We start from the raw sequence: 12,569 nt of genomic DNA on the forward strand, positions 1-12,569 counted from the left end.
GCAGCTAAGCCAGTGCTATAATGAAGGCCCCACTATGCATTCTCTAAACTCTCAAAACTGCAAAAAAATACAATTTCTTCTAGTTGCTCTTACAATAATGCAAGTCTATGTGGAAAAGTACGGGTTAAAATAGCCAATGCACAATGCCATGCATATATCCTCTGAGGCTGTGCAGTTGCTTCCTTCCCACCTAAGGACTGTCTATCCAACAGGGCAAACTGGAGGCGTAAGCAAGAAATTCTGGACTTTTAAGAAATCATGGAGCCCTTTAGAGGTACAGGGGAGATATATGTTTAATTTAAGTCTTCTGACTCTAAGCCATAACGTCTTTGAGATCTGTGAGTGCAAACCTCCTAGCTTAGCATTTAATATATGAAGGCCAATGGTCATATTTACGTTTTGTCAATGAGTTTGTGTCCCTGGGTGCGTTCACACATGCGAGAGTCCTCTGGAAAATTAACCAGCTTTATTTATAGTCAAAGTTTGTTACTGTTTTATTTATAGTTAAATTTTGTTAGCACGAGAATTTGTTTTATCTTCACCTGTTGGGCACTTCAGACACAATCAGATAAAATGACAAATGGTTAGTTAACCAAACAACAGGGAGTCATGTGAAACATGTCACATGTAAATGTAAAGAGAACTGTACCCTCTTGCAAGACTATAAAGAGCCAGTGAGAGCACAAGCGCCTCACTCCCAGGCACAATGAAGGCTCTTCTTCTGCTTGCAGCTGTTGGCCTTTGTTGGGCACAATACAACCCAAATACAAACTCTGGGACAACGTCTATTGTCCACCTGTTTGAATGGCGTTGGGCTGACATTGCTCTTGAATGTGAACGGTATTTGGCGCCCTACGGATTTGGTGGTGTTCAGGTATGTAGCCTCTAATATGCAATAACATTTCTGCATCTTTTGTCATTATTTACTTACCAGAAAAAAAGGGGCCATGTTCACAGATGACAGGTGACTTTCACCACCACAGGAAATCCGTTATGGAAATAGGAATTGCTGACAGGTAAGTACATAGATCAAACATTGTGAAGGGGTGATTTTATTTTGCCCTCGGGGGGGAGGGGGGAAACAGCTTAAAAAAAACCCCACGTTTTCCCTTGTGTGTCATGTACCTTTCACCTAAATGGAATAACAAATTATTTACTGTAATTTGAAACACGTGACTTTTCAGTGATTTACAGAAACACCAACTTGTGTCATTCCAGCTGAAAAAGAAACGTGGAAAATAATTCCGTCTCCCCAGGGTGTTACTGTCTTTTTTTGAGGAATCAGTCCCTGGAACCTTTTGTGTGGTGTTGGACTCGTTTAACTCCCACTGATTTCAAGCTGAGTCTTCTGAGGATCAACTCCTTTGAGAGCAAGCTCTTTGTGGGAAAGGGTGGGCTGGGTTCTGATGTAAATCAGGAGTAATATTGGTATAGGTGATATTCGTTTGTGTGAGTTGTAAGGTACTGAGCACCCTCTCTCAGTTCATGCAGATAAATGTCAAATTAATTACTAGTTTATCAGATGACATCATTTCATTCACAGATCTCACCCCCAAATGAAAATATTGTCATCACTAGCCCCTGGAGACCCTGGTGGGAAAGGTACCAGCCAATCAGCTACAAACTGTGCACACGCTCTGGAAATGAAGATGAATTTAGAGACATGGTGACCCGATGCAACAATGTTGGAGTAAGTGTCTGGAAATTCCTCATGTTGAAATCAGGTGGGGAGAAATAGTTTGTTTCAGGTGGAATAGCTGCCTGTCCAATGTTGAATGAAGGGAGACAACACCAAAGAAGTTACACAAGGTGAGATCTAAGTGGGAATGAATGGTGACCTGGTCAGTGAGACTCACAGTGTCACTTCATTCACTCTCCTTTGTGAAAACTGAAATGCACCCATTGCTATCTAGGTCCGTATTTACGTGGATGCTGTAGTCAACCACATGTGTGGATCTGGTGGCGGCTCTGGAAATGGTGCTACTTGTGGAAGCTATTACAATGCAGAGAGCAGAGATTTTCCCGCTGTACCATACTCAGCATGGGACTTTAATGATGGTAAATGTAAAACTGGCAGTGGAGAGATTGAAAATTACAATGATGCAACTCAGGTAATTTATAAATATGTAATTGTATGTTCTTACTGTCCCTTATCTTCTTGACTGGTCTTTGACCATCTTAACAAGGCAAAAAAAAAAAAAAAGAGATCCTTTTGCAGAGCTGAGCAATACGCACTCAGTTTAAGATGGTAGTTAAGTATGTGCCTACATTTAAAAATGGGAGTATGACTACTGACTTCTCTGGTGCTTAGAGTTACTCTGATACAACGGTTTATGTACCTGTTATTTACATAGTTCTGATCAATCCCAACTAATGAAGATACTATTGTGTGCAAGATTTTCCCTAAGGCCCTTCAGCTGGATCAGTAGCCACTAATGGGAGACCACCTTAGAAAAACCACAGTTATGCAGCAAGTGATGCTGGTGATTCACTAGGTGATGAGCCATATCATGGAAATCTAGTAATCATGAAATGGTTAAAGTCTCCTTTCTGAAATTTGGGGTTTTTAGCTCTTCTAGTCTTCCAAATTCCATTGTGCCCTCTTCCTTCCAAAATTCCCAGGGCAGCTATGTTTGGAGACAATATTCTTCACTTCCTGGCCTGTACTGAGAATCACATAATACATTCAAGGGATTACTCTTCTGTACTGACTGAGGAGGAATTCTGTTCAGAACAGCTTCAGCACATAGATTGAACAGAATTACAGTATGAAATTAAAAATATATTAATATTAATATTTTAATCAGAGGTTTATAATTTGGTGCATAAGTGCCAATACTATGGTTGCTCGAGAGTGGGAGCAACCACAGAGGAAATTACCAAGTACTTGGCATCGAGTGGTAGCTAAAGTCTCTCTTTTTCCTCTTCCCCGCGGTGACTTTCACCTGCCCACACCTAAGCTGATGAACTACTCTCCCTCCCTCTCAGAGCTTCCCAACCACCTGAACAGCAGTTTTGTAGCATACAGAAGGCACTGGGATGGAGGGGCAGGAGCAGAGACAAGAAATGAGGTGGGGAAGAGATTGGGAGACAGTGGGACGCAGCATGGCAGGGAACTGGGGGAAGACCTGGGTCACAGTCAAGGTCAAGTACCCCCCCACCAGCTAGAGGGGAAGATGGAACATAAGGTTTGACTTCTGACTCTGTGGCACCTCATTTAATTTTTAAAACAGGTCCGTGACTGCCGCCTGGTCGGTCTCCTTGATCTTGCCCTGGAGAAGGACTATGTGCGCTCAACAATTGCTCAGTACATGAACCACCTCATTGATATTGGTGTGGCAGGCTTCAGAATTGATGCTTCCAAGCATATGTGGCCTGGGGACATAAAGGCATTTTTAGACAAACTGAATAATTTAAACACACAATGGTTTTCTCCAGACACCAAGCCTTTTATTTACCAAGAGGTAATCTCATTTTCTTAATTTTACTTTATATTAAAATAGGTTTTTTTATACAACGATACAAGTACAGTATGGGCCAGATCCTGCAAAGCACTAAGCTTTGAACAGTTTTAACTCAATATTGAAGTGTCTGTAAGCATAGGCTTAACTTAATAAAGTACTCACTATTTTACAAAATTAAGCGTTCTATGAGTTAATGAAAGTCAAGGGCCTAAACTAAAAATTCTTTAATTTTATGTGACCACCAATAAATAGGTGCTTTTTTTTTGAAATCAAGTAGGAGTTCAATATTCGTTTTTTGCATGAAGGTATTTAGGCATTTACGCATTGTATGCACGTACAAATGAAAACAAGCAATGTAAGGGAATAGTGAATCAAGCAAAAATAGTCTCAAAGGTTGCTTGCCTTTGCCACCTAGGAGACCCTCTTTTAGTCTTCTGTGCTGACGTTGGAACTTTCCAAATCCCCTTAGAATCTTCAGAGAACAGTTCTCCAGGGCTTTTTAATATATAGAGGTCTAGGAAATATTTTGTTAGCTGATCTACTCAGAGCCAGTCAAGTCTAACATTTATTTTGTATAGGCTCTAAAGAGAGTTTTTCTTGTTTTAAATGCATTTTTTTCTTTCTTGAAATGACTGCTTAAAAAGCTGATACTAATGACTATCGGTAGAAAAACTTTGGTGTTTTTCTTGTTTGTTTGTTTGTTTGTTCGTTCGTTAGAACATAAGAATGGCCACACTGGGTCAGACCAAAGGTCCATCCAGCCCAGTAGCCTGTGCCAGGTGCCCCAGCAGAGGGTGGACTGAAGACAATGATCAAGCAATTTGTCTCCTGCCATCCATCTCCAACCTCTGACAATCAGAGGCCAGGGACACCATTCCTACCCTTGGCTAATAGCCTTTTATGGACCTAACCTCCTTGAATTTATCTAGCTTTTTCTTAAATTCTGTTATAGCCCTAGTCTTCACAGTCTCCTCCGGCAAGGAGTTCCACAGGTTAACTATGCACTGAGTGAAGAAGAACTTTCTTCTATTAGTTTTAAACCTGCTACCCATTAATTTCATTTGGTGTCCTCTAGTTCTTGTATTATGGGCACAAGTAAATAACTTCTTCTTATTCACCCTCTCTACACCTGTCATAATTTTATATACTTCTATCACATCCCCCCCTTAGGCTCCTCTTTCTAAACTGAAAAGTGCCAATCTTTTTAGCCTCTCCTCGTACAGGACCTGTTCCAAGCCCCTAATCATTTTTGTTGCCCTTTTCAGAACCTTTTCCAGTGCCAGGATATCTTTGTTTAGGTGAGGAGACCACATCTGTACACAGTATTCAAGATGTGGGCGTACCATAGATTTATACAGGGGCAGTAAGATACTCCTTTTCTTATTTTCTATCCCTTTTTTAATAATACCTAACATCCTATTTGCCTTTTGACTGCCTCTGCACACTGTGTGGATGTTTTCAAGGAACTATCCATGATAACTCCAAGATCTCTTTCCTGACTAGTTATAGCTAAATTAGCTCCCACCATATGGTAAGTATAGTTGGGGTTATTTTTTCCAATGTGCATTACCTTACACTTATCCACATTAAATTTTTGTTTGTTTGTTAAACCTAAATCACTTAAGGTCAGAGATCTCAACTCTCTTTTGAATTCTCAAACTAAGCATTCAGGCACTGGGGCAATACTTTTAACACCCACAATACCTAGACATACTAGTTATATACAAAATAAAATGTTATTAATGCTCTTCATTACCATCACTAATGTTAAGTGGTGCTTACTACATCGCTATTTAAATATAAAGGATTGTGTTAACAGCTTGGTTTTTTGTTTTTTGTTGTTTTTTTCACTTTTGTCAGGTAATTGATTTGGGTGGAGAGCCAATTACAGCCAGTGAATACTTTGGAAATGGCCGAGTAACTGAATTCAAATATGGTGCAAAACTGGGGACAGTCATCCGCAAATGGAATGGTGAAAAGATGGCCTATTTAAAGTATATATCATTTGGATTAGTTGTGCAATTACTGTAATGCTTGAAATATTAGTGTCAATATTTGACTCTGTGTTGGGTTTTTTAGGAACTGGGGAGAAGGCTGGGGTTTCATGTCCTCTGACAGAGCCCTAGTCTTTGTGGATAATCATGACAACCAAAGGGGACATGGTGCTGGAGGAGCTTCTATTCTGACATTCTGGGATTCCAGGTAGGGAATACTGTTGGCTGTGTAAGGGTCTTACTCTGTTTTTCTTAAGACAATGTAACTTCGTGTATCTCATTATTCTTTGGCTTACAGACTATATAAAATGGCAGTTGGTTTCATGCTTGCTCATCCTTATGGATTCACACGTGTAATGTCAAGTTACCGGTGGACAAGAAATTTCCAGAATGGAGAGGTCGGTTTCCAATATTTGAAAATAAATATATGTGGGTCTTAAGATGAACTTTTTCTCTGTGTAGAGCGACAGCTGTGGGTCTATGCACTACTTCATTCCCATTAAAAATGCTTGAGGTAGGAGTGGTACTTGAGTGATGAATAAGCCTTGTTTTGACTCTTGATGCAAAAAATGAATATCATCATGTTTTCTCTGATCTTTTTGTAAGATATAATGTTTCATTTTTATAATTTTATGTTTAACAAGGATGTTAATGACTGGATAGGACCTCCAAGTAATGGTGATGGCTCAATCAAATCTGTCACAATCAATGCAGATACCACTTGTGGCAATGACTGGGTCTGTGAACATAGGTGGCGTCAAATAAGGTAGGGATCTATATAGAGAAATTCAATAAAAATGGTTCTTTTTGTAATATATCATTAAATTAAGTGAGGATCTTTTAATCACATTTGTTGTATTTTCAGGAACATGGTTGTTTTCCGTAATGTGGTAAATGGCCAACCTTTCTCAAACTGGTGGGACAATGACAGCAATCAAGTGGCTTTTGGGCGTGGAAATAGAGGATTCATTGTCTTTAACAATGATGACTGGTAAGTAACTAGAGTGAATTGCATCAAAATATGGCAGCTACACACAGGATAAGTGACATCTTTGTAATGCAACAGATCTTGGTTCTTCTATGTTGCAATTCCAAACCTGCTGCCTACCTTCTCCACAAAACACATTTCAAAACCCACCATTGGCTTCCTAAGCAATACACCAGTGTGATTTCTGATCACAGGATTTGGACCCAGTAGTGAGGAGTTTGGGCTTTCAGGAAACTATAACCATGCAGGTCTGAGAGGTAAATAGCCAAGTGCTAGAAGGGCAATGGATCCAGAGAAATGGGTGGAAACTAATATGTAAGTCAAGTTGGAATGCTCTGAGAAAGGCTAAGAAGGTGGGATTTGGTCAGGCCTGCTGAAGGGAGGAAAAGAGGGGCTGATGACTGGAACTGACGAGTTATAGCAAGGGTGGGGAACTTTTTTTGGGTCACAGGATTACTGACCTACAGAAAAGGAATAACAACCCCCCACCAAAAAAAAACTACAAAACCCTCACTGACGCCTCTGACCTAGACACCTCACACTCATCATGCTCCACACCATGGGCAAGGGGGTAGATAAGGTGGGAACTAAAGCTCAGGGCTTTCCCCAGGCCAGATTAGCTCTTCAGAGGGCTTGGGATGGGAACAAATATAGAGAGTTCATGGTTTAGTGTTCAGGAGGAGGCTGCTGGAGAGCAGGTGTGGCATCTCAGTGGGAGGTTCAGGAGCAGGCTGGGGCTGTGAGGTTTGGGCATGAGAGAGGGTGTAGGAACAGGCTGAGGATGGGGTTCTGGATAGGAGGGTAGAGGAACAGGTTGATGATGGGGGTCTGGGTGGGAGAGGATGCAGGAGCAGGGTGGAGGAGTCTGGTGGCAAGAGGTGCACTTACCTCTGTGTGCCGCAACAACTGCCGCCCTCCCCCAGTGCAGAGAAACACTCCCTGGAGGAGCTTTTCTCCTGTCACTTCTAGGCACTGCCCACCTGCTGCTCTGATTGGCCAGAATTCAGAATTCTGGCCAATCAAGAGTGGTGGGGAAAGCCTCTTCAGGCAGCTGAGCTGCTGTTCTCCCAGCTGGGGCAGGGGGAGTTCAAACAGCAGCAGCAGTGGAGCTGCTTCCTGCCCCCAGCAGGCAGAGCCTGTGGGCTGGATCTGGTTTCTTACCCCTGATTTAAAGGGAGAAGATTGTCAGGTTTAGGTGCTCTTCATTGAATTGTTCTCGGTGCTGTCTGTGTTAAGGTTTGAATCACTTCAGTTAGATGCCCCCTTCTCCCGAACAAAAGGCATTTAGTCCCTAGCAGTGTCTTCAAGCTTATTGATTAGTCAGAAAAGTTAGAGGTGTTGGATGAGGGAAGGCAATTTGTTAGGATTACTAGGCTCCTCTCATGTCAGAGGTGCAGGAAGATACTTGGGTAAGTTGAGACTCAGTGAAAGCCATAAGGAACATGACAATGCCAGAAAATGGTCCTTTAGGTGTCCAAAGAGGATGAGTTCTAGGGCGAGGAAAAATAAATTATATGGGCTACGTCTACACGTGCACCCAACTTCGAAATAGTTTATTTCGATGTTGCGACATCGAAATAGGCTATTTCGATGAATAACGTCTACACGTCCTCCAGGGCTGGCAACGTCGATGTTCAACTTCGACGTTGCTCAGCCCAACATCGAAATAGGCACAGCGAGGGAACGTCTACACGCCAAAGTAGCACACATCGAAATAAGGGAGCCAGGCACAGCTGCAGACAGGGTCACGGGGCGGACTCAACAGCAAGTCGCTCCCTTAAAGGGCCCCTCCCACACACACTTTCATTAAACAGTGCAAGATACACAGAGCCAACAACTAGTTGCAGACCCTGTATATGCAGCACGGACCCCCAGCTGCAGCAGCAGCAGCCAGAAGCCCTGGGCTAAGGGCTGCTGCCCACGGTGACCACAGAGCCCCGCAAGGGCTGGAGAGAGAGTATCTCTCAACCCCCCAGCTGATGGCCGCCATGGAGGACCCCGCTATTTCGATGTTGCGGGACGCGGATCGTCTACACGTCCCTACTTCGATGTTGAACGTCGAAGTAGGACGCTATTCCCATCCGCTCATGGGGTTAGCGACTTCGACGTCTCGCCGCCTAACGTCGATTTCAACTTCGAAATAGCGCCCAACACGTGTAGATGTGACGGGCGCTATTTCGAAGTTACTGCCGCTACTTCGAAGTAGCGTGCACGTGTAGACGCAGCCATGAAGTGATAAATGTTGTGTGTGAACTAAAAGCTGCATGTTATCAAAGCTGGTAAGTGTAATAAAAATCTGAATGTGTGTTCTTTCTCTTTTTGCTAGAATTGCCCTAAGGGATTCAGGTCATATCTAGAATAACAGAAGGGGATTTTCTTCCAACATGATAGTTAAATCATGTTTCCAAGTAATGGCAGTTTTGTCATAAAATAATTCTTCCATGCTCTTAGCCATGTCTCTGCTAAAGTAATTATGTCAGTGTAATTATGGAACTCAGGGGCATGAGTTTTTCTTACCCTTGAGCAATGTGGACAGATCAACCTAAATTTTAAGTGTAGGCTAAACCTTAGATGAAATTTCTGTAGCTTTAGTGGCAGTTTATATATGTGCTGAGAGTACAATACGAGGAAATAAATAAATGAAACATTTTTCAGAATGAGAGACATGAAGTGCACTGTCTTACTCATGCTGACCAAGGGTTCTACGACCTTGTAAGCTGCCTATGAAGATTACCCTGAGCACTTTGGATTCATCACTTTTGTTCTCACTTCTCCTAGAGAAGTCACAGTAAATTTCCCATACCTGCACTTCCAGTACCACTGGCTGAAAGAGTAAATGGCCAGACTAAAGATGAATGTCCATTTGGCTTTGTAAGGTCATCCCATGGGGTATAGGCTAGCATGACATGTCAAGTTTTTAATTACAGAGACAGAACTGTATTAGAGAGTCTGAACTACCACTTACTCCTTTTCAATCTGTTCTTATACACAGGACCTTGAATAAAAATTTGCAAACTGGCCTTCCCGCTGGCACTTACTGTGATGTCATTTCGGGGCAAAAGGAAGGCAACTCCTGTAGTGGAACCAGAGTCAATGTTGATTCTAATGGCTTTGCCGACTTCTATATTAGTAATGAGGCCGAAGATCCTTTCATTGCAATTCATGTGAATGATACATTGTAATGTAAACTGGATGCATCTCTTCTCTTAGTCATCCATCTTGTGCTTTTGTATATATGTAGCATACCAATGAACGGTCTTCTAATTAAGAAATAAATGGTAATGGAGCAAAACTGTGTGAATGGAATTAATGAAATTAAGTGTAACTGTTTGGCCATTTACACCACCTCACCTCACTCATCCACCTTACATAAGTGAAGTGGTGTAACTGGCCAACAGTGTAGTCTACCATTAACAGTACTAATTTGTTACAGCTGGAACAAAGGCAAGGACAACAAATATAGATGTTCCCAAGGGTTTTGAGCCGAAAAGGGACTTTTTTTGCTCTTTAACTGGCAAGTATAGATATGCCCTTAGAATTAACCTACCCAGCAAGAAATGACCAAGGGCAGTGCCAGCAGCCCACGGGCGCTGGGTGGGCAGCACAGATCCCCGAGCATTATGGCGGGTGGTTGGACTGAGCAGCTTCTGCCACCTCATTCTGTATGAGATGGGGGTCTGGGTTACTTGGGTCCCTGGATTATTTTATTTAATCCAAATGGTGTATGAACGATGATTTGGTCACCGGCATCCAAGGGAGTGTGATTCCTTACATCACCCCAGGGAAGACAACCCTGTCAGAAAATTTTCCACTCCCTTGTGGGTAGGCTTGGGAGATCCAATGTCTATGGGAGTAAACCAAGATAGAATATCTAGAGTGGAGAACCTAAGGCGGTTAGCAGGGAGGATTCTTCAAACCTGCTTTCCGTCATCTCCTTGTAGTCACCTCAGTTCCAAATGTACTAACTTCTGTCTTTCCTTTGGGTTCAACTGGGGTGACCAAGAGGGGAACAGCGTTGCTTGGGCAATGCACTTGCTCCAAACACTAGCCCAGGCAATGCAGCATGTAAGAGAGTGCCAAATGGAGAGGACACTCCATCCTTGCTGTTAGCATGGAAGCAGCATGGGAAGTGGCAGTTACGGGTTATAAGCCCTCCTCAACTGGTGAAAAGGAGGATGCCATGGGTCACTTTTCTTGGTGGGAGGAGTTATCATGCTCCACTGGTCAGCTACCTCATGCCTAAAGCCAGGCAGCTCCCCGGTTAATAATGTGCTGACCTGCGCATCTTCCTTCCTCATTGGGTGCATGAGGATAGACCAAAAATCGAAAAGTAGATGTAAATGATGTACCCAGCAAAAAACAAAATAATAAATCAACTTGCCTCTGGCTTGGTAGCTGGAATGTGTGGATCATGTGTCTGGGGCTTGAATCTGCCCATGACCTTACAAACACTGACACAATACGCAAAACAGCAGTCACAGATCACTAGCTACACAAATGGAATGTGAACATTGCTGCTCTCCAGGAAACCAAGCTGGCAGGTTGTGGGTCAGTGAAAGAAACCAACTACACTTTCTTCAGGAAGGACCTGAGTTCAAACGAACATCACCTCTATGGAGTTGGATTTCCTGTTTGGAACAATCTGCTGAAATATATCAATATGCCCACAGCTGAATTGGAAGGTATATATCCCTGAAGCTCTGCACCAAGTCGGCATATGTCAACATCATCAGTGCTTATGCACCCACATTGGCGTCATGCACCGAAGACAAGGACCACTTTTATTATAATCTTCAGAAAGTTATTAATTCCTTTCCAACTTGCGAACAACTGTACATCCTGCGTGACTTAAATGCAAGAGTTGGATGTAACCAACAGTCCTGGTCCATCCACCTCAGTCATCACAGTATTGGGAAAATGAATGAAAAGGGTCACAGGCTTCTTGAATTCCACTCTTAGAATCAGGTCTGCAGCACTCATACTTTCTTTAACTTGCGAGAGTGTCACAATGTTTCACGGCGCCACCCCCAGATCCGGTCACTGGCATCAACTTGACCTTGTACTGGTATGCAGGAAACACCTCACCACCATCAAAATTACATGCACGTATCACAGTGGATTGTGACAGTGATCACTCCTTGATCATCAGTAAAGTGAAAGTTGTCCCAAAGAAACTCTATTATATGACAGAGGAATGCAATGAAACCAAAAATGAATACCTTCAATGCCAGCAATGAGCTGAAATGCTCTGTCATCACAGATGATCTCACTCGCAAAATGGAACACAAACCTAACCAGCAAAACTTTGATGAAACATGGTCCATGCTGAGAGACGCAACATCTGAATATGCCAAATCTGCCTTTGGAACACATAAATTCTCTAACAAAGACTGGGTCGATGAAAATGCTGACATTGTTAGGCCTCTTCTTGAAGAAAAACACAAGGCACATTTGAATAATATAAAGAACCCATCTCAAAGCACAGACATCCTCTTCGACATGCAAGATCTGTTCCTCAGAGAGAATCCAGGCAATGTGTGAACAAGTATTGGGCCGATCTATGGTCTAATATTCAAAAGGCATCTGATTCGGGTGACCTGAAAACCATGTATGATGGACTGAAGAAAGCACTCAGACCAAACATTACCAAAGTTGCCCCACTGAGGCATCTAAATAGACAGGAAATCACAGACAAAAAGCTGCAGATGTCCAGATGAGTGGAACACTACTCAAGTCTTTATTCCCATGAGTGTACAGTACAACCTGAATTTGACAACCTCATCCCAACTCTTCCAGAAATGTCTCAGCTAGATGCAGAGACAACAGAGGAGGAACTTTCTCAAGCTTTTGATGCTCCTGCCAATGGAAAAGCAAATGACAGAATTCCAGCTGAAGTCCTGAAGGCAAACAAGGTTGTGCTCCTCCCCTTCCTCTATGATCTTACTCCTAAAATGTTGGAGAACAGGAGATGTCCACATGACATGAAGGATGCAAACATCATCACTCTTTATAAAAGCAAAGGCAATAAGGGTGACCAACAACTACAGATGCATCTCATTACTGAGGATCACAGGCAAAGCATTTATCCAGATCATTCTCAAACACCTGCAACAACTCGCGGAT

The 12,569-nt window shown here is 42.6% G+C and overlaps 1 protein-coding gene across 1 annotated transcript; it reads left to right on the forward strand.

The window, feature by feature from the left end:
• Nucleotides 1-706: 706 nt before the first annotated feature.
• LOC142017621 (pancreatic alpha-amylase) lies at nt 707-9,628 on the forward strand. Its single transcript, XM_075002682.1, has 10 exons — nt 707-874; nt 1,544-1,690; nt 1,914-2,111; nt 3,234-3,464; nt 5,325-5,458; nt 5,544-5,666; nt 5,757-5,856; nt 6,103-6,224; nt 6,324-6,449; nt 9,439-9,628. Exons 1-10 carry the CDS (start codon nt 707-709, stop codon nt 9,626-9,628), a joined length of 1,539 nt encoding a protein of 512 aa, XP_074858783.1.
• Nucleotides 9,629-12,569: the final 2,941 nt, after the last annotated feature.

This window comes from Carettochelys insculpta, chromosome 9 (assembly GCF_033958435.1).
Source record: "Carettochelys insculpta isolate YL-2023 chromosome 9, ASM3395843v1, whole genome shotgun sequence".
Lineage (NCBI taxonomy): Eukaryota > Metazoa > Chordata > Testudines > Carettochelyidae > Carettochelys > Carettochelys insculpta.